Source organism: Erpetoichthys calabaricus, chromosome 2 (genome assembly GCF_900747795.2).
Source record: "Erpetoichthys calabaricus chromosome 2, fErpCal1.3, whole genome shotgun sequence".
In the NCBI taxonomy this organism is placed as follows: Eukaryota; Metazoa; Chordata; class Cladistia; order Polypteriformes; family Polypteridae; genus Erpetoichthys; species Erpetoichthys calabaricus.
The window spans coordinates 288,546,565-288,574,004 of NC_041395.2; the positions used below are offsets into that span (position 1 = coordinate 288,546,565).

The 27,440-nt window shown below is 38.8% G+C and overlaps 1 protein-coding gene across 2 annotated transcripts in view; it reads right to left on the bottom strand.

Moving 5' to 3' along the window:
• The window catches only part of armh3 (armadillo like helical domain containing 3), a 221,722-nt gene that overhangs the window by 86,812 nt on the left and 107,470 nt on the right, over nucleotides 1-27,440 (bottom strand). For both annotated transcript variants that reach the window (XM_028795718.2, XM_028795717.2), the window contains exons 22-23: nucleotides 25,995-26,121; nucleotides 8,513-8,588 (exon numbers count right to left, since the gene is read on the bottom strand). In XM_028795718.2, coding sequence (XP_028651551.1) covers nucleotides 8,513-8,588; nucleotides 25,995-26,121 — 203 coding nt within the window. The remainder of the gene's footprint in view (nucleotides 1-8,512; nucleotides 8,589-25,994; nucleotides 26,122-27,440) is intronic.

Here is a 27,440-nt window from a genome sequence, read left to right on the forward strand (position 1 = left end):
TACTAGGATGACGTTGTCATCTATTCCAACACATGGGAGAAACACTTACAGCAGGTTTGAGCTGTATTGCATTCACTATCAACAGCTGGTCTTCGTATTAATTCACAGAAATGCTACTTTGGGTTAGTCGAAGCCAAATATTTAGGCTATCTAGTGGGCCGGGGTATGGTGAGGCCACAGTGTTCTAAAATAGATACCATTTTGAATTGGCCCTGTCCAATAAATAACAGCCAGGTTCAGGCCTTTCTCGGCTTAGCGGGTTTCTATCGTCAGTTTGTACCCCGGTTTTCTGAGAGAGCAACGCCCTTGACAAACCTCACAAAGAAGGGGAGACCTAATCACAAGGTATGGGATGAGACATCAGAGGCTGCATTCAGTGACCTGAAAATGGCCCTTACGTCAGCTCCTATATTGAAAGTGCCTGACTTTTCTATGCCTTTCATCCTCCACACGGACGCTTCGGACACAGGTCTTGGAGCCGTGCTGAGGCAAAGTGCCGATGGAGTTGAACACCCCATTATGTACCTGAGCCGGAAACCAGGTATGCAGCAGTGAAGCGGGAAGCTTTGCCTATTAAATGGCCGATTACTCAGCTGAGATATTACCTCTTGGGGTGTGAATTCACTCGTGACAGACCATGCGCCATTACAGTGGATGGCCTTGCATAGGGAGTCCAATCCACGCATCACAAGGTGGTTTTAAGATCTACAGCCTTATAAGTATTTGGTCGTTTATCGCCGTGGTGTACTGCAAGCCAATGCCAATGCCCTTTCTCGATGCCATGACGTCTCGGACAGGTACGCTCAACCTGATGGGTCTGGGCTGAGGGGGGGGGGGGCCATGTCACACACGTGCAACTAGGAGGACATTGTATGGACCAAGCAAAGGTAATTCCACACCAGGCGAAGGGGTGGCGGGGTGCACTAAACCTTCTCCTGTTATCTCTACAGACCAGCCACGGGAAAACCTGTCTGATTCAGAGCAGATGCCGTCATTTCCAGTTCCGGCGCCCAGAAGAATATCACTTCCGGCACTCACTCTAACATCCGAAGAACATCACTTCCTGTCTGATCCCTTAAAGCCACCATCTTGACAAACCATCGACAGTTCTGTTTTGGACTCGGTATTGAGAACATCTCTATACTATTTAAAGAACCTTTTGCAGCCAGGAATAATATACGGGTGGCTGCCCCAAACCTTTTTTAAGTGTGTCGAGTCTATTCCTTTTACAACATCTTAGCATGAAAAATATATTACTACATAAGGATTTAGTTTAGATCACAATGCAAATGCTTTAGACCTATAAAAGTATAACCATATAACAATTAAAGAATTAGTTTACAGACAGCATATTAGCACAGTGGATAGCTCTGGCATCTTATGTATGTAGCTGCCTAAGTTTGAATCCCATAGCCAGTCACTGTTCAAGTCGAATTTATATATTTCTCCATGTCCTGTTTTATGGGGTTTCCTTCCACAACTCCAAAGATATACAGGCTGATAGAGCGCATTAATTAATGATTGCAAATCGGGCCTGTGTGAGTGTGTTCAAATGGGCCCTGTGTTGGACAGGATGACAGTGCAGCCTTGCCAGCCATATAACCAGTAACCTACCTTCAAGCAACCTTAAAATGGACTAAGCAGGTATGAGAATTTGTATTACTTTTAAATTGTTTCATAGTTACTATTTCAGAAATGAATATGCACACCATCAACCTTTCAATAATTTAACATTATTGACTCATCCTAACCAAATCCAGACCTTGAAATGATACATTTTAATTTTAGTTTTTCATTAACAATCATGCAAAATAATTAGTCTTGTGGTTATTCCACTAGATGGTTGCTACTTGGATCAGTAGCTGTGAAATATTTATACCATCTCACTTACAGTATACGTACAGAACAAGAACACTTACTCTTGGTTTATAGATAGCCATAGAGACTGAATTTTCTGGTTGAGCTCAGTTTCTTATTTAGAAGGAAATCTTGCCTTCATTGGAATAATTTGTATAATTATGTACCAACTTTTCTTTTATATCAAAATATTCAGTTTTGTACATTAAACTTCACAATCTCATTTTCTAAACTGAAAGGACTCATATTCTGGAGTAAACTCAACTTCAGTATGAATTCTTGCTGTTCACAGAGAAGTATAATCTGAACTATTAATAATCATTTTTGAGACCAATGACAAAAAGCCAAAGCAAGCCATTTAATAAAGTGAAATATTCATTTAACAGCAAGAACTGGCTTATAGTTAAGAACTTAGCTGGAGATAAAACTTGCAGTAACTGCAGCTCTCCAGCAAGCTAATTTGAGACCCCTACACATTCACATTCCCATCACACCAATTAAGAGATGCCAACAAAATGTAAATCTTTGCCTTTGGGGTTTAGGTGTCAATCAGGAGAAAATTAATGAGAACATGAGGAGGATCTGTAAGCTCCAGACTGAAAGGACTAGGATAAGGATTGAAACCCAAGTTTCTATGGCTATCTAATCACTGTACTTCTGTGAAAATAAACTTAATTGATTCACTTTTTAAACTGAAAAAAATATGAGTTATTCAGATTACTAGCATACTAGGTAGCCTACAGACATGTCTGCTTCCTTTCTTAGATCATATTTTCTATTCTAACTACAAACATTGAATTTAATGTCAGCAATTTGCATTACGACTTCATACCAGTTCCCAACAAACATGGATAATATTATGGGCTAGCAAAGCCAGGCTATGTTCAATACATAGATATTTTTTTTTATCAGATTAGTGTTTTTTTTTGTTTTTTTTTTTTTGCAACAGAAACAGATACAGAGGATCAAGAGTAATGGTAATGATAATGGGAGGCCCATTTGAATTATACTGTAGACTGCACCTAGTATTATGTTTGACAGGATACTTAGGAGTTGCTCTGGCCTTGAAGGCTTAAGTCCCTAGACAAATCTTTAAGGATTTAGATGGCATTCTTGACCAAATATTTACTTTTTGGGATCACCCTAGAAGTAACACCTTTTCATTGCATTTTTATTCAAGTTATAGCTGGACTTTGATTCCAATTTTGAACAGGTTAAGGATTTGACTGGTCAAAGGAAGATTGGCCAGAGCAAGAACATGTGAAGGTACAAAAGGTGTTATAGCAGCAAAGGTTAAAACCCAATGCTGAAGAAGGCCAAGTGAGAAAGACAGGGTTTTATTTAGGCTGTTATTATGTTTCTTTCTAAACACATCTATTCAGATTCAGTACTACTTAATAAACTGAGGCCTTTAGTATCCACAAAGTAGAAATTTGAACATTCTAGTTGACAGTACTGAACAGCATTAAACATTCACAAATACTGTACGATCAACATACAACATAAGTAAATGGTCACAGTTTGCCAGCAGTACAGCACAGCATATTAAAGTGTTCCTGAGTCAGAATAGAATACAGCATAATGTACAGTAGGAAGTGAACAACCTAGGGCAGACACTATATATCTGTATAACAAATATCAAAGAGATGTACATTCCAGTAACACCGATGTGCAGAGATTTTCCACATGTAGCAAAGTGTAATATAACCTAAATCTAAGAAAACTTGGCATCTCTATTTCTAAGCAGGAGAAAGTAGGGTGAAATGACATCTTTTATTGGCTAATTAAATGGATTACAAATGCAAGCTTTCGAGGCAGCTAAGGCCCCTTCATCAGGCAAGGTGTAACCTTAGCTGCCTCGAAAGCTTACATACAATGCATCCAGAAAGTATTCACAGCGCATCACTTTTTCCATATTTTGTTATGTTACAGCCTTATTCCAAAATTGATTAAATTCATTTTTTTCCTCAGAATTCTACACACAATACCCCATAATGACAATGTGAAAAAAGTTTACTTGAGGTTTTTGCACATTTATTAAAAATAAAAAAAACTGAGAAATCACATGTACATAAGTATTCACAGCCTTGCTCAATACTTTGTTGATGCACCTTTGGCAGCAATTACAGCCTCAAGTCTTTTTGAATATGATGTCACAAGCTTGGCATACCTATCCTTGGCCAGTTTCGCCCATTCCTCTTTGCAGCACCTCTCAAGCTCCATCAGGTTGGATGGGAAGCGTTGGTGCACAGCCATTTTAAGATCTCTCCAGAGATGTTCAATTGGATTCAAGTCTGGGCTCTGGCTGGGCCACTCAAGGACACAGAGTTGTCCTGAAGCCACTCCTTTGATATCTTGGCTGTGTGTTTAGGGTCGTTGTCCTGCTGAAAGACGAACCGTCGCCCCTGTCTGAGGTCAACATCGCTCTGGAGCAGGTTTTCATCCAGGATGTCTCTGTACATTGCTGCAGTCATCTTTCCCTTTATCCTGACTAGTCTCCCAGTCCCTGCCGCTGAAAAACATCCCCACAGCATGATGCTGCCACCACCATGCTTCACTGCAGGGATGGTATTGGCCTGGTGATGAGCGGTGCCTGGTTTCCTCCAAATGTGACGCCTGGCATTCACACCAAAGACTTCAATCTTTGTCTCAACAGACCAGAGAATTTTCTTTCTCATGGTCTGAGAGTCCTTCAGGTGCCTTTTGCAAACTCCAGGCGGGCTGCCATGTGCCTTTTACTAAGCAGTGGCTTCTGTCTGGCCACTCTACCATACAGGCCTGATTGGTGGATTGCTGCAGAGATGGTTGTCCTTCTGGAAGGTTCTCCTCTCTCCACAGAGGACCTCAGGAGCTCTGAAAGAGTGACCATCGGGTTCTTGGTCACCTCCCTGACTAAGGCCCTTCTCCCCCGATCGCTCAGTTTAGATGGCCGGCCAGCTCTAGGAAGAGTCCTGGTGGTTTCGAACTTCCTCCAATTACGGATGATGGAGGCCACTGTGGTCATTGGGACCTTCAAAGCAGCAGAAATTTTTCTGTAACCTTCCCCAGATTTGAGCCTTGAGACAATCCTGTCTCAGAGGTCTACAGACAATTCCTTTGATTTCATGCTTGGTTTGTGCTCTGACATGAACTGTCAACTGTGGGACCGTATATAGACAGGTGTGTGCCTTTCCAAATCATGTCCAACCAACTGAATTTACCACAGGTGGACTCCAATTAAGCTGCAGAAACATCTCAAGGATGATCAGGTGAAACAGGATGCACCTGAGCTCAATTTTGAGCTTCATGGCAAAGGCTGTGAATACTTATGTACATGTGCTTTCTCAATTTATTTTTATTTTTAATAAATTTGCAAAAATCTCAAGTAAACTTTTTTCACGTTGTCATTATGGGGTGTTGTGTGTAGAATTTTGAGGAAAAAAATGAATTTAATCCATTTTGGAATAAGGCTGTAACATAACAAAATGTGGAAAAAGTGACGCGCTGTGAATACTTTCCGGATGCACTGTATGTAATCTATTTAGTTAGCCAATAAAAGGTGTCATTTCACCCTACTTTCTCCTGTATCAATCAATGGCTAACATGGTATAACGCTCTGCTGCTATTTCTAAGCAGTAATCCTCCTCACAATTCTTGTTGGAACCATTCTGCAACCAGCCAATCTGCCAAATTTTTCAGTATAGAGTAGAATGTCCCTTCCTCACCATTACAGAAACTTTTTCCTGAAGAACACACTAGTGAGTTCACATTAGGATTGTTCTTAATAGATATAAAGTGAGGGAGAAGCTCATCACAATCTCATGCTTGAACTAGACAATTGCAAATACAATATTTTATCCAAACAAAGTGATCCTTAAAGACAGAGCCTTTGTCTCAGTTTCCAGCAACTAAATTCTCATCATACTCAATGCAACCATACAACAGTCCCTCCACAATTACTAACAAACCTGGTAAAGATGAGTAAAAATGGTCTAGAGAAAAAAAAAAAAACTTTTGGGGAGTTACTTTAATCTAGCACTGAAAAGATGACAGAAATCCAACCTTAAATTGAAGTAAATTTATTCTAATAAAAAAATAATCCCTCAGAAAGAAATAATTATTTTGAACAACAATCATTATTGAAACCCCTAGACTTTTTATGAACAAAATGTAACTGAAGCAATTTATCCATCTTACTTTTTAAGTTAATCAGAGTATGTAGGAAATTTCAAGCAGTAATCCATTACTTCCTATTTAACTGGGGTATAAATATGAGGCGTCACAGAGGTCAAATTCCCTTATTCATTTGTCAGCATGGGAAAGTTAAGGGATGTCACACACGCATGTTAAGGGGACAACCAAAGGGCCTGAATAAATGCAGTTCAACACCAGAACAGGGGGTGGCGAAGTGCACTAATTCTCTCCCTTAATTCCTTGCAGACCATTCTCGGGAAATCCTACCCTGTTTTGGGGTAGCCAGTGATGTCACTTTTGGTTCCAGTCCTGATGATATCACATCCCCCCTAAGGGTTTAAAAGCTGCCATCTTAAAGAAGATACTCTGTTCTGTTTTGGACTCAGTTGTATGAACATGTGTTTATCTTTTGACAGATTTTGCAGCCAGGAAATATTATATGGGTGGCTGCCCCAAACCTTCCCAATGTCTCTTGGCTATTTTTGTGACAGAGAACATAGAGCCCAAATGAGAGACAAGTGTGTTGACCTTGATAGGCCAGGGGAAAAAATGCTGCTCACCTGAAAATGCCCAAATCTATAGTTAGGGAAATAATTACATTGTTCAAATTAACTGGAACAGTTACCAACATGCCTGGAAAAAGACCAAAGTTTTATTTTGCCCATAAGCACGGTGCCAGGATAGTAAGAGAAGTAATCAGCAAATGTTCCAGTCCCTTATATAACCTAAGCAGAACCTCCTCTATACTTTAAATTTATACTGATGAAAAAATTTACATCACACACACCCAAGTGGACCCTTTTGCCAAGGCAAACATGTCAGGTATAAATGGGCCTTTACGGAGGATTGAGGGGTGAGACCACCTGACCCCATCTCACTCCACCAGACCTCTCAACACTTCATTCACGTGGATTCAGGTATTAAAGTTTTGCTTTTTGGAACTTTATAGAATTTTTATTCCCCACAAAAAATACTGATTTGTGGTCAGTACAATCTAAGGATGCAGAGGACCAACTGAGCAGAAGAATATAGAATCTTGGAACCACCTAGTCTCCAAAACTATCATCAGACACCACCTCTGTGCCAACAGATTATTTGGAAGGCATGCCAGAAACAAAAGCCTCTCCTGTCATTTAAGCACAAACAAGTGTCTGGAGTTTGCTAAATACTGCTGGAACATTGACTGGAAATGTGCTCTATGGTCAGATGAAACAAAAATCGAGCTTTTTAGCAATAAACACTCAAGGTGGGTTTGGTGTGAAATGAAAGATGGTTATATCGAAAAGAACCAGATTTCCACTGTCAAGTATGGTTGACATTCTGTGATGTTGTGGGGCGGTGTTTCCTCCAAGGGCCATGGGAACTTTGTTAGGGTAAATGGCATCATGTACTTCATTTAATACCTGGAGATTTTTAATTTAAATCTGGCTGCCTCTGCCAGGAAACTATAAAAGGGTTATCTTTGTATGTTCCAGCAGTACAATGATCCAAAACTTATGTCCAATCCAACACAAAAATGGTTAAAGGAACACAAAATCAAGTTTCTGCCATGGCCACCTCAGTTCCCAGAGCTAAATCCCAATGAAAACCTGTGGGGTGAGTTGATAGTCCACAAGAGATGACCTAGGACTCTGAATGATCTGTACATATTCTGCATGGAGGAATGGTCTTAGATTCCCTGCTCCATATTCTCCAACGTTATTATAAGATGTTGTTGGAGAAGACTCAGTGCTGTTTTATTGGCAAAGGGAGTTTGTACAATGCATTAAATGCAGCGGTATCAATAACTATAGTACATGTGGTTTTCTTAAAAATAACTATTTCTTGATCATAAAAAACTTTACTGAGAATAAATTTACTGTAATTCAGTTAAAGGTTGGATTTCTCTCCTTTCTGCAGTGCAAAGTAAAGGTAATTCACCAAATGTGAACTTTTTAAATAATTTATTAACACAATTGTGAAAGGGACTGCAAAATTCACTGTTAGATGATCATAGTCCAAGTGTCTTTTTACTACAGTTAAATGGAGAAGTACAATGGCATATGATATGGATACTGATAACATAAACTTTAGTACATTTTCCTATTTTTAGGAAAAGTGAAGTATGTGGGTAATATGGATCGCCATTTCTATGGGTCTAATTACAAGTATGTACATGAATTATGTCAGCTGGTCAAACTGGTAGAAGCATTCACAATTAAAAATGAATATTAAGATTAAGGTAAAAGAGAACAAAACTGAAACATTTCAATTTTCCAAGAACAAATGAAGAGCAAACCTCAAAGCAAGACTATAAAACAAAATACAGCTTTCAGACAATCTAGGAGATACAAGGGATTAGTGGGTAGCTGGTTGAAGAGAATCTTATCATAATAGACTCATAGTTGCTCTCATCAGATAGATTTGCCTTAGTGCAAATCAACCTTATTATGTTTAAACATGAAATTTTCCAAAAAACAAAGATTTATTTTGTACTTCTTACCTTACATTCACCAAGGCATGGGTCACCTTGCTAGCAGCTTCCTTCCACTGCCCAGTGTTTGTTGAAAGCCTCAGCACTGAAATATGGTTGTAAAAAACGAAGTGACTTCTTCATTCTTTTAAATTATCATATCAATTTCCAGCATGATAGGCAAAGCAGCTTAAATTAAATATCTCAAACAAACCAGAGACCATACTACTGGACATTAAACTAAAGAATGTTGTGATTTAATATATTATCAAAACATAATAAAAGTATAAGAAAGTGTTTAAAACATCGCACTCATATATGAAATTGATGTATTAAGACAAAAACACATATTGTGGAGTTTATCAGTCTTCATCCATGACATTTTTAAAGCGCTGAAAAGCTTTTAATATTTTAGATATCACTGCTTCTGAATGCCTTCCTTTGTCAATATTCCATTTTCCTTGGCAAATAATGTATTAATGTTTCATTTTATGGTACACTCAAAAGGTGCATCTTCATCCTCACAAGGCCAACAAATGATGCTGGACTGATACTCAAAAAAGTCTCAGGGAGATACAATCCAATGGTTCTATTATTTACTAAAAAAGTTAAAATGAAAACATGATTGTTTGTATAAAGAATTAAATCACTTATTGTTAGAAATCAAAACAATCTGTTTGCTAACATTTTACTGTATATTAGGGTGGAACTATGCAATCTGCTGCTGAAAAATAATATAACACAACATAATATTCTCAGTTCTGCTTTATCAAATTCAGGGCCCTGGTGAGTAGGGCCTATCCTATCAGCAGTAGCACAAGACAGGCATCAGTAGGACACCAGTCCATCAAAAATAAAATAAAATGTTTTACTTTATGTTATGATTGTTCTCTTTTAGGCTATTTTTTACCTCTCCTTTTTTTTTTAGTTGGTGTCAAACTGCAACAACCAATAATTGCAAAATTCAGTTACTTCATTCATTTATAAGCATACAACATTTTCAAAATCACAAACACAAGTTAATCAGAACTAACAATCTATTTACTTTAATATAAACATTCTCCTGTTTATTGTCTCTGGGATTTGGAGCCTACCCTGGCAGCAATGAATAAAAGATGCATATCAGTCACACTGAACCCTTGACACAGCTACAATACACAGGTCTTGGGTTCAAATGTCAATTTAATTATACAGCACATTTAAAAAAAAATCAGTAGTGGTTTACCCAAAGTGCTTTACACTAAAACATACAATAAACAGTTCATTTCTCAAGTGTCTGCTTTTTGTTGACAATAATTCACCTGCCACTTCGCAAAGGAGAAATCCATTTTGAAAATAAAACGGCACTGATCGAGAGACTGACAAGGTCAACATACAAGATTAAACTACTGTTGCTGACCAATCGCTTTCGTTTTAAAAAGGTTGTTTAACAATGAAGATATACAAATCTTGTAAAATTCCTGAGTTGTCAATGTCTCTCTCTACTGAACTAGAGGTAGGTAGGTGAAAACTGGTAGGTACAGTGCATCCGGAAAGTAATTACAGCGCATCACTTTTTCCACATTTTGTTATGTTACAGCCTTATTCTAAAATGGATTAAATTCATTTTTTTCCTCAGAATTCTACACACAACACCCCATAATGACAACATGAAAAAAGTTTACTTGAGGTTTTTGCAAATTTATTAAAAATAAAAAAACTGAGAAAGCACATGTACATAAGTATTCACAGCCTTTGCTGTGAAGCTCGAAATTGAGCTCAGGTGCATCCTGTTTCCCCTGATCATCCTTGAGATGTTTCTGCAGCTTAATTGGAGTCCACCTGTGGTAAATTCAGTTGGTTGGACATGCTTTGGAAAGGCACATACCTGTCTATATAAGGTCCCACAGTTGACAGTTCATGTCAGAGCACAAACCAAACATGAAGTCAAAGGAATTGTCTGTAGGCTTCCGAGACAGGATTGTCTCAAGGCACATATCTGGGGAAGGGAACAGAAAAATTTCTGCTGCTTTGAAGGTCCCAATGACCACAGTGGCCTCCATCATCCGTAATTGGAAGAAGTTCGAAACCACCAGGACTCTTCCTAGAGCTGGCCGGCCATCTAAACTGAGCGATCGGGGGAGAAGGGCCTTAGTCAGGGAGGTGACCAAGAACCCGATAGTCACTCTTTCAGAGCTCCAGAGGTCCTCTGTGGAGAGAGGAGAACCTTCCAGAAGGACAACCATCTCTGCAGCAATCCACCAATCAGGCCTGTATGGTAGAGTGGCCAGTCGGAAGCCACTCCTTAGTAAAAGGCACATGGCAGCCCACCTGGAGTTTGCCAAAAGGCACCTGAAGGACTCTCAGACCATGAGAAAGAAAATTCTCTGGTCTGATAAGACAAAGATTGAAGTCTTTGGTGTGAATGCCAGGCATCACGTTTGGAGGAAACCTGGCACCATCTCTACAGTGAAGCATGGTGGTGGCAGCATCATGCTGTGGGGATGTTTTTCAGCGGAAGGAACTAGGAGACTAGTCAGGATAAAGGGAAAGATGACTGCAGCAATGTACAGAGACATCCTGGATGAAAACCTGCTCCAGAGCGCTCTTGACCTCAGACTGGGGCGACGGTTCATCTTTCAGCAGGACAACGACCCTAAGCACACAGCCAAGATATCAAAGGAGTGGCTTCAGGACAACTCTGTGAATGTCCTTGAGTGGCTCAGCCAGAGCCCAGACTTGAATCCAATTGAACATCTCTGGAGAGATCTTAGAATGGCTGTGCACCGACGCTTCCCATCCAACCTGATGGAGCTTGAGAGGTGCTGCAAAGAGGAATGGGCAAAACTGGCCAAGGATAGGTGTGCCAAGCTTGTGGCATCATATTCAAAAAGACTTGAGGCTGTAATTGCTGCCAAAGGTGCATCGACAAAGTATTGAGCAAAGGCTGTGAATACTTATGTACATGTGATTTCTCAGTTTTTTTTATTTTTAATAAATGTGCAAAAACCTCAAGTAAACTTTTTTCACATTGTCATTATGGGGTGTTGTGTGTAGAATTCTGAGGAAAAAAATGAATTAAATCCATTTTGGAATAAGGCTGTAGCATAACAAAAGGTGGAAAAAGTGATGCGCTGTGAATACTTTCTGGATGCACTGTAGGTGCTATCTGGTGAAAAACTAAACCTAACAATGTGTTTTTGTATTTATTATGTTTTTATTAGCTTTTTTAGTTTTACATTCACAGTTCAAAATACCTGATATTGTGAAAATAATCCGGTGGCAGATATAATGTTTTTAAATGTTTTAAAATATTTGTCTCTCTCTCAAAATAGATACTTGAAATATTATTCTTTTTTTGTTCTTAACATCTTAACTGTAGTACCAAATGTAAGAACAAGATCAAGGGTGTGACATTAATATGCTGGATAAAATCAAATGAATACTATAATGATAGAAAGTCATTAACCAAAAGTTTAAATGGACAACAAATGTATACTGTATGTCAGCGTTTCTCAACCTTTAAGTACTTGCGACCCGAGTTTTCATAACACTTTTAATTGTGCACCCCTAACATTTTTTTGAAATGAGCCCACTAATACCAATTTGTTCTTTGTTAATTAATGATATATCATAGATGTATATTTTATTATACCTACTTAACTTTTATCGACATTTATCTAACTCTATATTTATTTTTCTAGTATCAGAATGTACTTTAAGTTAATTTGTTTTGGTTTCAAAAGATGTATTTTTCATATTTTCGATTCTTGTTTTCTTTTTTTCACATCTTTGCGCCCACCTTTTTGTTACTTCACGCCCCCCTGGGGGGCCCGCCCCACAGTTTGAGAACCACCAACAATAAGTACTTTATTATAGGAGAGTGTTGTTATATCAGCCAAGAGATCAGAGAATTCAGAAACTAACGTATCATTAACTACAGGAAGTCAATAAACCACAGCAGAAAACAATGAAGAAGAGCTACACACTTGGAAAAGTTGGACCTCTTGTAAGGCGCTGACACCAAACAAAAACAGTCAAGTCCAAAAATTAATAATCTAGTTGTACCAAGTCAGTAAAACAAGAGTCAACATTAACAATCCAGGAGTCAGTGATGAAAAAGAAGTTTTTAATTTAAGAGAGCTACATTTTCACAGGCTCTTTAAACAATTCACTTTTTCTATCTTCATTTTTTGTTAATTCTCTTCCACTCTTCCCAGATGATCTTTGCCAGACTCCACTCCTGACACTGACCTAGCTGGAGGAGGAAGACTGCTTCTTTAATCCAGGACCCGGGAATACTTCCCATGTCACTGCCTCACTTACGAGTCAGGTGGAACATCCTTAAAACAAAAAATTATCCTCTCTGCAGCTCCCCATGGCAGTTGCCATGAAACACACCAGGGCTATTCCTTCAGGTGTGTAGATGGAAGAGCCATTTATAATTTTTGGTGTGTAAATGACCCCAGTAAAGCACTCCCCTTTCAAATATTTATTATTCCAACCTCCTGGCCATGTAAGGAATTATCGTTCCTGTGTAAGGTGCTCATCCTTCAACTAGGACCACGCATAATAAAGGGCCTTCTAGCCAGGTAATGTTCCATCCATCCTAGCCAAGCTGTCAGCCAATCCACGTCCTCTCTTACAACAGTTAGTTTTGCAACTTTTTGATTGCTTCAAATATAATGACTCTTTGAGATGCAACCACTCAGGGGTATTTATTTATTTTCACGTACTGAAGCTCTAAAATTAAGCTGGTTTGCTTTTAATATACTATTTTAAAATAAACAAACACATGACACACATCTACCAAGCATGTAAGAAGATTTTGTGTGAGACTATGACTTTTAGATTTTTATTGTGGTGTTCTGCATTAAAAAAAGAATCAACAAAAATAAAAGCAGCTTTGAAATGGAGGTCTAAATGGGTAAAACTGAATAAATAAATAAACCTGTTCTCTGGCAAACAACTCATACACAGACTGGAAGCTTTTGCATGCCCTTTGCATAAAGCGTGGGTGTGATAAAATCAGTTCAAATACTGCCAGTTTATAACATGAGATGTCAAAACAGAACATAAATTTGCTAACTTCCCTTTCTTGTAATTACAGAAGCCACCCCTTGATATTTAATTGGTCTTTTATTATATTATATATTCGACCTATACACAATGCCATGGTATATTCCGGGCATACACATTTGCTCCAAAGTCATATCAAGGGTTAAAATAGTACAGGTATATTAAAATAAAAAAAATGTATATGGCACTATATATACTGTATCTAGTCACCTGCATCTTTTTTGCTAATCTCTTTATCTAGTCAGCATGTGATGTAGCATCACTATAATTTTTTATCTTCACATTTCTGAAAGTGCATGGTGCAATTCATTACTCCCCAGAATGTAAATTTAGCAATGCAAGAGCAACAAAATATAACAAAATATATTAGGGTACAGCAGTTAATTTTCAGGTTAAGAGTACATTTAAAACAATCTAACCAGTCATCTAAAGAGATGATACATACAACCATGGTGATCATTTCTGATGATCCTGTACATTTTATGATTATGCTAGAACTTCTGGAAATGGTTATTTATTATACATTAACTTGCTATTGACTTTTTTATGTAAATACGTAAACACAGTAATACAACACTGTTCTGAATCTCAAATGTATGCATCACTGATGGGAAGATGGGGAGTTAAAGAGTGGCAACAAACACATGAGAGAGAAAAGGAGGTAGAAAGGCATCTTCATCTCAGATTCAGTGACTCGACCATTGCAATGTGCTGGATGTCAAGGCACCCCACTGTGTCTCTGCATAAATGCCTGTTATCCACAAAGAAAAAAAACTGCACTGACAGATGGCAGTTACAAAGGTCAACACTTGTCATCGGTTTGTCTTTGCCACCAAGTAGTGACTATGTGTGGTCAGTAAATAGAAAATGTGAAATGGGCAGTTTGTTAATAACAGCAAGAAGAGTGGAGCAGGTGTTCAGACACTATTAACTGTGCAAAATGAATGCAGGTAAAACTGACATAGAAAACAATAACTTTTTAATCTAATTTGCATTACAGTAATCCCTCGCTACTTCGCGGTTCACTTTTCGCGGATTCACGACTTCGCGGATTTTTAAATACAAGTGATTGCCCGCCTATCGCGGAAGTTATGTTCCAGACCCATCAGCAACAGGAGAAAATCCGTGATATAGAAAGACCATATAAATAAACATTTTTTTAGTTTAAGCCTTAAAATACCCATCCCACATGCTTTAAACACATGTAAACTTATAAAACGCACTTTGTTAACACATATGATATGTGGATGTCGGGCTAAGGATATGAGTAACATCTCACTATTATAAAACATTTTAACTTCACGCAAGACAAGACAGTGAGACAGGAAAATTGGTGATGTACACCTAAAAGCCTGATTGTACAGGCTTTTAAATTATTGACACGCAGAGCGACAAGCAGCACAAACCCAGCACAAAGTCCACTTCTCCTTAGCGTTCATTCAGCTCCCCACCCCCTTGACAATGCGAAGTGGCAGGAGCCTATTGCACTTCCGGGGAGGGGGGGGGGGGGGGGGTTTGAGCGAAGGTGCGTTCAGCTCTCACACACCCACACACACACACTCCTCGAGCAGAGCGACAAGCAGGCATTTTGGCAGAAGCAGCACAAAGTCCATTTCTGCTCAGCGTGAGTTCAGCTGCCCCCCTTCACAAAGCGAGTGGCAGACACATTGACGTCTGATCGCTGTGTGCAGTGTGCAGTGTTGGTCTGCGGTGTTTAAGAACGTAGAAAGTGTTTAAGAGCATAGGAAGTGTTTATAAGAGTGTGGGAAAGGTTAACAAGAGAGTGAGAAAGGTTTATAAGAGTGTGGGAAGAGTTTATAAAGCCTTAAAATGTGTATAAATAATAAAATAAATATAGGTCGCTACTTCGCGGATTTCACCTATCGCGGGGGGGCTCTGGAACGTAACCCCCGCGATAGGTGAGGGATTACTGTAGTTTGAAATGAAAACAGAAGGGATCTTAAAAAGTAAAAGCAGTAATAGTGTTGTATAATTTCTCTGCCTTCCCAAAGAAGAAGAAAAGTATGCAAGTCATATTCTGTATCTTAAGCTAAAGTAATTTAGCCATATTAAAAAGCTACACACATTTTAAATGTGCTGAGCTAGCTCATTTCAATTAAATCCTGGCTACCAAAGTTAAAAAGACAAAAATGGATGAAGGTCATACAACATCTTTATCTCTAAAGAGCAAATCCCCAATTTGATTCAAGTACCAATTTGAAAAACTAAAGAAAAATAAAATTTTAACCTTGTTAACTGTTGTTACATTTCAACAGTTAAGTATAAGCTTGCGAGGACAAGACAAAACCTTTTATTCTGCTGGAATCCAGGCACTTCCAGGCAGGTGGCACAAGTGCATTGAGAAGGGTGGAGACTACATTGAGAAATTGTATTATCAGTTTTGCTAAGGTTCATTCCATTTTCTAATAAATCACATTTTCTAACTTAAGCTTGACACCTCCTCGTATATTGCTAACATTCTTTTAGCTACAATGATATAGTTGTGAATTTATAATTGCAAAACATTTTAGCTCTATACTTCACCTTATTTAAATCAAACCTCTTCAACCACAACCATGCTATATAAATCTGATACAAGCATGTTACATTTTTAAAGAGATCATACAATGTCAGACCCAAGGAGCATTATGTAGACATATTCAAGACAATATTCTTTCATCACTTGAGTGCATCAGTTATTCACGAAACTATCTACTTCTTTATCAACAATAATTTAGTACTCTGTCAAATTCTACTATTTTTGAGCAAGCTCCACTCCTCCATGAACACAAAATAGCAAACACTACTAGTTCAAGTTTAAATTTGTCAACTTAATCCGTTATTACTACCAAATTAAAACTTTATCACAATAATCTCAATATAAATTGGTATTTTTGTTGAAGCTAATGTTTCCATTGAGATAACTGCTGGAACTCTCTGAGAAACTTTAAATCATAAATAAGGGGATAAATTACTTTACAAAAATAAATTGCAAACCAGAAGGACAGCTGAATTGATCTTCAAAATCAATGAGCTCTACATAAACAAAAAGACTATCATAAACATTTAGAAAAGGCTCAGAACACATTATCCCATCAAACATATATAAGAAAGAACCAACAATGCAGTAGGAGCCAATGTTACAAAACACAACAAAACAATAAGAATTTGAGGGGAAAAAAAATAATAGTAGAATATACTTTCTCATCATAATGTCACAAAAACAATGCTCTAAATCAGGGGTGTCAAACTCTGGTCCTGGAGGGCTGAAATGGCTGCAGGTTTTCATTCTAACCATCTTCTTAATTAGTGACCTGTTTTTGCTGCTATTTAATTAACTCGACTCAGACCCCTTAGTTCTTTTTGTTTCCTTAATTAAAGGCCAAACAATAATGAGACACTAAATGAGCAAACAGGTGACCAGCTAACCACATTATCTGAACATAAAGAAAGGTGAGGGTCTCTGTATGGTCAATAATCAGAAGCAGAAAATCAACAGTTTGGGAAATGTCTGCTGTAGCAGAATGAGAGCAGCAACATGCCATGCAATTAAGTAACGGGTTTAATTAACAGCAAGAACTAGCTTCTCATTAAGAAATTGGTTGGAGTGAAATTGGTTGGAGTTTGAAGCCCCATATTAGCTGGTCATCTGTTGGCTCGTTTCACGTCTCATTTCTGTTTGGCTGCCATTTAATGAAGAAAATAATTAATTGAGACGAGTGAATCCTTAAAAACAGGTTTATTGAAGTGAAGGGAAAAGGAGTTCATTAACAGTGAAAACTGGTCATTGATTAGGAAAAGGGTTATAATGAAAACCTACAGCCACTACGGCCCTCCAGGCTTGGAGTTCGACACCCGTGCTTTAAATAAAGATGCAAAACAGAAATAGCACAACGTCAGGCCTTAAATACCTGTATACAAATTTCCCTACTGATCACTAATGTTAAGAATCTGGCCAAAGTTCTTGCAAATAGAATAGGAAAAATGCTTACTTGTATAATTTTCAAGATCAAACTAGATTTTTTAAAGGCAGACAATTACTTTTGCATCTTCACCACACATTCAGCATAATATACTGTACAAGGGAGCTCCGCCCCCTGCTCGCTTCGCTCGCCTACCCCCGGCGTTTTGAACCCGTGCCCGCTGGGCAGCTGTAGTTTCAGACGCGCGTTGTAGGAGCTTGCGTTGTTTTGAACTCGTGCTTGCCCTGCTTCTGCGGTTTGAGACGCGCGTTGTAGGCGTATATCCGTCAGTCAAGCTCGTTCAGTTTGAACCCGTGCCTGCTTTGCCTCCGCAGTTTCAAACGGTGGGTCGCGTTCAGCGTTTTGTACGATCCCAAGCAGCACATTATTCCTAACTTCACTCCGCAGTAGTGCCACGCACAATATGGCGGTGACGCCTGTACCTTTACTACGCAGTAGTGCCACTCACAATATGGCGGCGACGCCTGCGCCTTCCGTATTATGTCGGGTTTTACCATGCTGTGTAGGCGCCTTTGCCTTTCATACTGTCCCGCACCTTCCGACGCGCGATGTAGGCGCCTGCACCTTCTGGGTCTGCCTCCGCTGTGTGGTGTGGACGTTTAACTGTCGTGTTTTCTGCTTTTATATTCTGTATCTCGCTGTGCATGTGTTTCGTGCCTAGGTTTTTTTGAAGCTGTTGCATTCCAGTTTTCATCATCTGTAACCTGCTCTCCATGTGTTTGGCCCCGTTCTTTAACCTCTTTATGACGTTTTACTTTGTTTTCTACTCTGTCTTTTATTTCTGACCTCGCTTTATTCTGCATTTGTTTCAATGACACCTGGTCCGTGGTGATTATATTCTCCCTTTTTTGAGTACTAATTTCCATTTGTTTGCAGTCTTGTGATCTTTACTGTACTGTCAATAATGCATCACTGTAATGTGATCCACCTATGCTGTATAGTTTGGACGTGTGAGGATGACGTACGTTTAATACGGAGCGTCCGCCCGTGTCACTCTGGGGCCCCCCATTGTTAATACGGAGCTTCTTCCGAACTATCATGCGGTGCATTGTGGACCACTGCGGACTCCGTGGTGTTTTCCGTTTCACTTTGTAGCTCGGTCAGTCGAGCGGTTTCTTTATGGAGCCATGCCTGCCTGGTTTGTGGCATGTCAAACGGTTAGTAGTCTCTCCCGTTTCGCTCTGGGGCGGGGGGCTTTGTGTGGCGCCTGCGCACATTCGTAGTCTCTCCCGTTTCACTCTGGGGAGGGGGGCTTTGTGTGGTGCCTGCGCACTAGGTCTCCTGCATCCACGGGCAGGTCCCTGCGTCCATATCCGGTTTACCATTCTCAGTTAGTAATATGGATGCCTCTGTAACAACTGAACTTTTTTATTAACATCAGATGCAGAAAAAACTTTTGATCAAGCTAAATGAGGTTACCTGATTACCACATTAATTATGCTCCTTTGGGGGTTGGACCCAAAATTTCTACTTGGATTTAACTTCTGCATGTGTCAATATTATAAATTAGGCTTCTTAGGTTTCTTTTACAACTATGAACAAGATGCCATCTGCATCAAACCCTTTGCTATCTCTGTGAAAACAACTAGTGATTCTGGGAATTGTAAGGGAAGGTCTACAACAAAAATGATCTTTTTGCAGAAAAACTGCACATTACTGGTGCATATTCATCATTCCCATATGCACTATGTCATGCGAGTGCACATGGGAGGCAGCTTAACGGCTTGGACGATGGTAATTCTCCACCGAAGCAGGAGATGACACGGAGTAATAACAATCTTTCTTTTCCTCCCTCTACAGAAAGGAAGATTGACGGCTTTTCCTACTTTTAACGTCACTTCCAGGGTCCATCCACCTGGACCCACCTCTTCCCCTAGAATGCCTCATAAGTGGTAGAACCACCATCTTGGGCTGTTGACGTGAACAACAGGGAAAACTCATTTTGCGTTTTACAAGTGCTTTACAAGTGTTTTTTCAATTATACTGGGTTGGCCGTAAGGTGCCCCAAAACACTTACTTTGTCTGGCTTTCTCTTTACAACTAAATGTATTAGAATGGATACAAAATCATAATTTGAATAGGAGCATAATATTTCTCCTGGTGCCATGCAACATCCAGCATCTCAGAAGCAGCAGCATTTTCTGAGTTTCATTCACCACAATCTCTAGACTTTAAAGAGAACGGTGAGGTAAACAAAAAAACATTTAGCTAACAGTCATTCTGTAGGTAAATACACCTTTTTAATGACAGACATCCGTGGAAACTGGTCAGACATGTTTGGTCACAAGTAACCAAAAACCTCATTTCAACATTATTGTGTATAAAAGCATCATTGAACACACACTGCATCGTACAATGTAGCAGATGGGCAATAGCAGATGGAGGCCACACATATGGTTCAACTCAGCTAAAAACAGGTACTGTAGGTAGGGCTATAGTGAGCATGTAATCATCAAAACTAGACAACGGAAAATATCAACTGGTGTGAAAAATTTCAGTTACTGCTGTGATACGCAGAAGAGCAGAGTGAACCTACACTACCTTTTGCCAACATTACAAGCTAATACAGGTAGTGCAATTGTACAGGAATGTCTTGTTTGCACACATTAGGCCAGTGAAAATTGCATTACTAGAATTAATAACGGATGCCCAGAAATTTCATTAAACTAAAGATGTATAAAACAGAAACTCGACCTCCTGGCTGTGGTAAAAAAGTCAGTAACATGACTGAATCAATGATAGGGCTTTTTGATTTTTATGGAGATACACTAGGATATAAATATTGATTATTAAAACAAAACTGCTAAAAACACACCTTCTTAATTTGACCTTTACATATTTTATGTGTAATGGATCTGTTATAAAAGAGTAAATCTAATATCAAATAACTATATTTTCAGCTTTCACATTTATTCACAGTTGTAAGTATTGGTGTTTTTACATAATATACAGTAAATACAATTAAGTCATAAATACATACGTACATACATATAGATAGCTGGATGGATAGCTGAAAACTCTGATAAAATGAATGGTCGCTGTAGTGACAATGCTGTGCAGAGAAGGTGGGGGCTGATACAGACAGAAAGTTCAGCCAACATCACCAGGGAGGCACAACGTTCACAGTAGTCAGAGGTGAGCTGTGTATGGCAGACGGTTGGAGGTCTCCATTTAGCTCATGCTGCAAAATGCTTGCTTCTGAGCCAGAGGACATGGTTTTGACAGCTCACTACCAGCAGTTCACCACAGAGTAAATCTTCGAACTGAGATGCTTTGTTATGCAAGTATACAGTAATTCAGTAATACAATAATTTCTAGTCTGGGTGGGATTTGCACTGTGGACAGGTGGAGTGTAGTGGCAAAACTGTGCAGAGAAAGCGGGGGCTGACACAGAAAGAGAGACATCAGCAGACGTCACCAGGGAAGTGCATAACTTACAGTGGCTAGAAATGGGGACTGCACAGCTGACAGATGGAGTTCCCCATTTAGCTCACACCGCAAAGTGCTGAACTCTGAGTCAGCGACTAGGGGTTTGCAGTTCCCACCAGCAGGTCACAAAAGGACTTTGAAATGTATAAACACAACACCCCTACGTGAAACAGTAGATCATGTGCAGTTGGTCATCACTGGCGACACGCTGATAACAGCCAAAAGGTAAAGTTGGAGAGGAGTTTGTGAGTCATGCTTACATTCCCTAATTCACCAACTCCTCAACTGTTCACTCGGTACAGTCGAAGTAAAAAGATTTATGCAATTGGTACTGTATTTACAGCAAAGCTTTTATGAATTATAAGCAAGGGTACACATACATTTTTCAGTGAGTTATTCAGGTGAGTACCAGATATTTGGTACAGACCCATTATGTGACGAAGTCTTAGCAAGTGCAGTCTTCCTCGCTGTCCTCCTTGGTGTCTACCTTTCTGTCCTCTACCTCAGCTTCCTGCATTACAGATGATGAGGATGCTGTAGCTACACCTCCCTGTCCCTGGTTGAGCCTCCTCTTGCTATCTCCATCCACAGCCGGCACTAGGTCAAATGTCTCTGTGATCTTCTTTGACAAGTGAATGTGCATCATGGCTGTGAGGCGACAATGTGACACACTAAATCTGTACTTGCTTTTTATTATGTTTAGATGTGACAATCCCCTCTCACAGGCTGCATTGCTCAAAGGCAGTGTAAGAGACAGTTTAACCACCTTGATGATATTAAAGTAAGTATCTGGATTGCTTATATTTATTATGTGGACCAAGTCATACATAGAGGATGATATCACATTTCTAAAGAATGGTGCAAACTGTTGTGTTGCCAAAACAGTGGAAGTTTTGCTTTTCCTGAGGCCAAGTTGAAGGATCAAATACTAAGAAATGATCACATGACTTGAAGTCGTATATGATTTCAAACTCTTCAATTAACCTCCTGAGTAAGTTTGTCTTGTCCCTGTCAGCATCAGCATGAGAAGCATTGTGTGTCCTGTGGTGGCCTTCACCATCAAGCAGAAGTGTGAACTGTTCAAAGGCTACCATGAGTTCATCCTTACATTCTCCAATGGTTAGCTTTTCCTTCTGAAACCTAATGGATGTGGTCTTCAAAATGTTGCCAATGTCAAGCATGTTGGCCAGAAAACACTAAAAATGTTCTGTGCAGATATGCTGCAATTCACTGCTATCATTCGTGGACAGTTACATTTGAATGACAGGCAATAGTCTTGATATTTTTAACAGTGTGTCATGACTCCATGCAGACCACCTAATATTATGAAACCTACCCAGTTTCACAAAGGAGATCCCATTCTCTTCACACAACTTCTTCAGCACCGCCATGTTTTTTGCTCCACCTTTTTGTAAATAAAACTGTAGCAGCCTGACCACAGAGTGATTGAAAATCTCACAGCACAGAACGTTGTGATCAGCTCATTTTGCACAGTTCTCCAGTATGTGTGCGGTGCACAGAATGTGCACAAGAGAGTTTCCCACCACAGCCAGTTGCCGTACTTTTGGCACAATGCTGTTGTACATGCCAACGTTGACAGTAGCCCCATCTGTGCACACGGCAACCAACTTTGTCGTCCAGTAATTCAAGTCCGTCCATTATGGCCTACAAGGTTAAGTCAGTACCTAGTTCAGTCAGTCTGAGGAAGTCCGTTGTAAACTCTCCATGGTTCCGGTTCGGTTTACCATTTCTTTTCAGGTGGTGAAATGCGAAAGTAGCTGCCTAATGACCGTTGTGTTTTTGGACATATTGTAATGAAACATGTGTAGACGCGATATGAGGTGTTTATGACCTGATTGTCAGGTACTCAAAGATGCCTTATTGACACAAATGACACTAAGCATTCATGATTTTTATTGCGCATCCCATACCCAACCAAAGTACTCTGCAGCCACTTTTGATACTAGAAAGGTTGAATGATGCTACCACTAAGATGATAATTACAACATTGAATCTTCTAGGACTTTACATCATATGTAGATAATACAGAACAACTTTACCATAGTTAAAAAATGTAAAATGCCTGGGTGGGGCTAGGCAAACATTGGGGTACAGAACCTCTAATGGTCTGTTTTCTCCATAATCCACACCAGATGGAGATTTGTTTTCCTCTCTGTCCTAGCCATTTGACCTAGAATGTTATCAAATTAGACAGTAACATTTAATGCTATAAACATTAGAGACGCACAAATTACCTGATTTCAGTTTTTAATTTTACCTCCTTTAGAAATTGTGCCATTTCTGCCTCTTCTGTAACTTTAATTTTTCTTTTACTATGTGCAAAGCACTTTGAGCTACACTGCCATATGAAAATGTGCTATGACAACATTTATTTATACAATACCAAAAGAGTATCACATGAATGTCACAGAATACCTAAGCACTGTTGCTGATCTTGTATACACCTTTAAGGCCACAATCTAAAGATGCTTCCTGCAGGATAGTGCACCAAGTCACTAGGCATGCCAGATCTCAAGCTTGTTCCATGAACAAGACAGTGACTACAGGTTTTCTCCAAAGGCTTGGACAATTCCCAGACTGTAATCCAATAAAGTACCTTTGGGATAAGAAGGAATGGGAGGTTCACACCATGAATGTCAGACAGAAAATTCTGCAGCACCAGCGCAGCTATTTAGTCAGTATTGACCAAAATTCCTATTTAAAACTTCTAGCACCATGATGAATTCACACCTGAAACAATTCAGGCTATTCGGTAGGCAAAGATGATCATTCCTGTTACTAGAAAGTGTTATGAGATGTTCACTTTGGGGATTTGTTTCTGTTGGAAATAATATTTCTAAGCATAAGTGTACGTGGTAATATGGGTTTTGACTTAGCGTTGGGTACATTTCTATGCAGTTACCTTTGCAGTATAGTGTTCCTGATAATAGTAATTGATTAATGCTCCTGGTTGCCAAGGATTGTGGTTTTGGAAGGCACAGCACCTTGTATCATCCGTGTGACCCCTTAAATACTGACGCAACAATCCATTAGTATCCATCATTTGGATAGAAAACTCAAACGAATGTAGTGAAAACTACTTTCTGAAATTTCTGGTTTCTGAGCTTTCAGTTGTTTTTTTTTTCTGACTTTGAATTCTGATTAATTTGGTTTTGGTGCAAAACATTATATCTTCATGGTTTCGACTTGTTCCAGCCTATGTTATAGTAATACTGTAAGCAGACTTCACCACCTTATGCAGTGCATTGTCATCCTGTGTGGAGTTGGTGCTAAATATGGACATTATGCAGCTAGTGATGATGGATTATCCTTTTCTCATATGAGCAAAGATAGAGGTATCTGGTTAAATCAAAAATCATCTTTATCTGTTGTGAAAAAAGAAAACCAATCATTTTTGTATAACAACTGTACTCAGTAGCATAAAGTGAAATATATAACAGAAAATCTAGTGAAGTTTTCATAGACGGAATGCATGAAATCCCATTATATCACTTGGAAAAACAATAACATCTCACTAAATCTACCTATTGACATACTTTGGAATATAAAATAAGTAAACTCCAGTTCAATAGTAGGAATAAGTAACAATGAGCACTGACACTACAGTAAACTGTCATCTCCAATTTTCTTGGTGTTATGTGGCAGGTTGGCTTTTATTCTGTCATTTCTAGAATTGCACCTTTGAAAACAATACTAATTTCTGTAGTCTTGGATACAGACGCACCTGCCAGATGAACACCTACTTTTATATTATGTCAAAAACAAGGTTGTAGTGATCATGACTGAAACTGTCTTGCAAAGATGACAACACATCTTAAACAATAGCAATCACAAAAGGGTTTTGCAAAAAAGAAGTCATTTTATGCCACACAGTAATACTTGCTATAAAAGACAGGTGTTTTCCAACTATTCACTGATTTAAGTTGTCCCTGCACAAAAGGTGCTGAATAATCACAGAAACACTTACTCTTTAAGAAACAGCAGTTCAAATGATTAAAACAGACCTGATCCTGTTTACGGGGGTGTGATTGCAGCTTTAAGTTTTCATGTATCAGGAAACATTGCCACTTTAAGGGGTGATGCTCAATGTAAGCCTGTCACAACATGAAGACAAGGCAGAGAATATTGCTCTTTGACAGTAAACGTAATAGGAATATTTTTTTCTGAGAGTGACATGCATAGCAGAGAAAACAACTTCTACTGCTAAGTGGGTGTCTTTTCAAAGAAGAATGGAGACTGTCCTAAAATGAATGACACACATGTAAACTCAAGTAGAATGTACTGAAATGTATTGTATCCAAATACATTAATTGTACATACATACAGTATTACTGTATATACAAATACATACATATAAGTAAAATGTACTGAATGTATTGTATCCAAAGTGAATGCATTCAAAAATGCCAAATTTAGAATTTCCTATGCTTGCCATAATTGAGGTGCCACTCATCTCCCCATGGCTTTTATGAAAATTAGATGTTTACAAATAACAAATAAAATAAACCAAGAGCAGCAGAATTCATTTCCCTCATTTTACAACACAGAACAAGTCATTCTGAAGACCAAGTAATGAAGTCTAACACATTTTATACATGTTATTTTGGGAAGCACAACTGATTAGTGATTACGACTGAAGCTTGACAGCCCCAAAAGACTTGGGTTCACAACCACCTATCCAAGTCAATGGCTGTATGATCAAGTTTTTCTAATGTCTTTGCAGATCAATTGGAAGTACTCTGCTTTTTTCAGCACCCCAAAGACATGCATGTTAGGTTGACTGGCCACTATACATCTGTCTTGTGTGTATGTAAGAGAACACTGTAATGGACTTTTGTACATAAATGGTTAGTTCATGCCTTGAACTCAGGATTGAGTGAATAAGGTCTTTTACTTAACGTTTAAAATTAAATTTTTCTAAAACATTACAAAATAAAAATGCTTTCTGTAGAGTATTTGACATTTTAATATCAAATCAAGCCAACTAAACTATCATTTATAAGGAGGAATACATTACTTACCCATACAGTAAAGATTATCAAAGACTTGATGCATCCTCACAATCTCATAATAAAGTTCATCATAACTGTTAGGAGTTGGAAGAAAAGTGTCCCCATATGTTATGAACATGTTGAATAAATTGACAACCTGGTAATAGAAAAAATATATATTAAAATGAACATTACACAATTTCTATCCAAATAGTGGAGCTTTAACCTAAAGTTAATGCTCCAGAAACACAATAGCCCCCAGCCGTGAATTCTGGGGAGGCAGGAAGTGACCTTGGAAGCACTTATAGGATGTAGCCTTATTGACCCTGTAGTTAGAATCAAGAAGAATGAAGGCAAAGGTATCACTGGCGGGTGGAGGAAAGACCAGAGTGATTTGGTAATGGTGGATCTGAGGCTAAGTATTTGTGCCAGTATCCAGAAGGTTGCCGGTTCGAATCCCGGTCACTGCCATAAGAAATCCTACTCTGCTGGGCCCTTGAGCTTGACCCTTAACCTGGAATTGCTCAAGGGGAGCTGTACAATGGCTGACCCTGCGCTCTGACCACAAGGGGTATGCGAAAACTAACAAATTCCTAATACAAGAAATTGTATAAGGTGAAATAAAGAACAAAATAATGAATGGCAAAAGAAGTACATAAAAAAGTATGTGGGTAAGTGAACCAGCCACTTTTCAAAACCAAAACAGGCTCACAGGCACTATGTTTATTACACATGGATCTTGATTTACCAGTGAGTTCTATTCCAGTTGACTCTGGTAACATAATTTTGCATGTACAGTAAGTCAAAAGTTGCATTAAGAAACATTTACTAATGGAAAAATTTGTTTAATGACACAGGTGGGACTGCAGGGGTCAGTCTCCCATCCAGACAAGTTTACAGAAACAAGACAGGTATTTAGAAAACATATTTATCAATGTATACTGTTTATACAGACATAATAAAAATGTACATCACAAAAACAAACTAAATAATACTATTTTGAGTAAAAAGTGACAGTTATTAGATATATTACAGCAGTACACTAGAATTACCAGAGCCTACGAAAAAACTTGTAGATCTGTCCCACCTTAAATCGCATTGCATCTCTCCATCAGCGTCTTTTGTCCTGTAAATGAGTCGATAAGCAGCAAGCAGCCTGCTATCACATTACAAAATAGTAAGAATAAGAGCAGCTCACTTCTCAAAACGGACTCGTCCGGGATCGAACCCATGAAGTTTTGATTACCAGTCAACAGTTGATACCGTTGTGCCACCAAAGCGGTCGTAGCAAACGCATGTCAATGTTGCACCCTAACGTGGGTTCTTTTTCTGCAGTTATATTCTTGAATAGAAGCACACTTGTTCTGTTATATTTCTGCCTTTTGTGAAAGTGTTTATTTGATATTTGGAATTCAGGCTTAACACATTATACACTTCATGTCCACATTTTGTCAATTATTACTAAAACATGAAAAA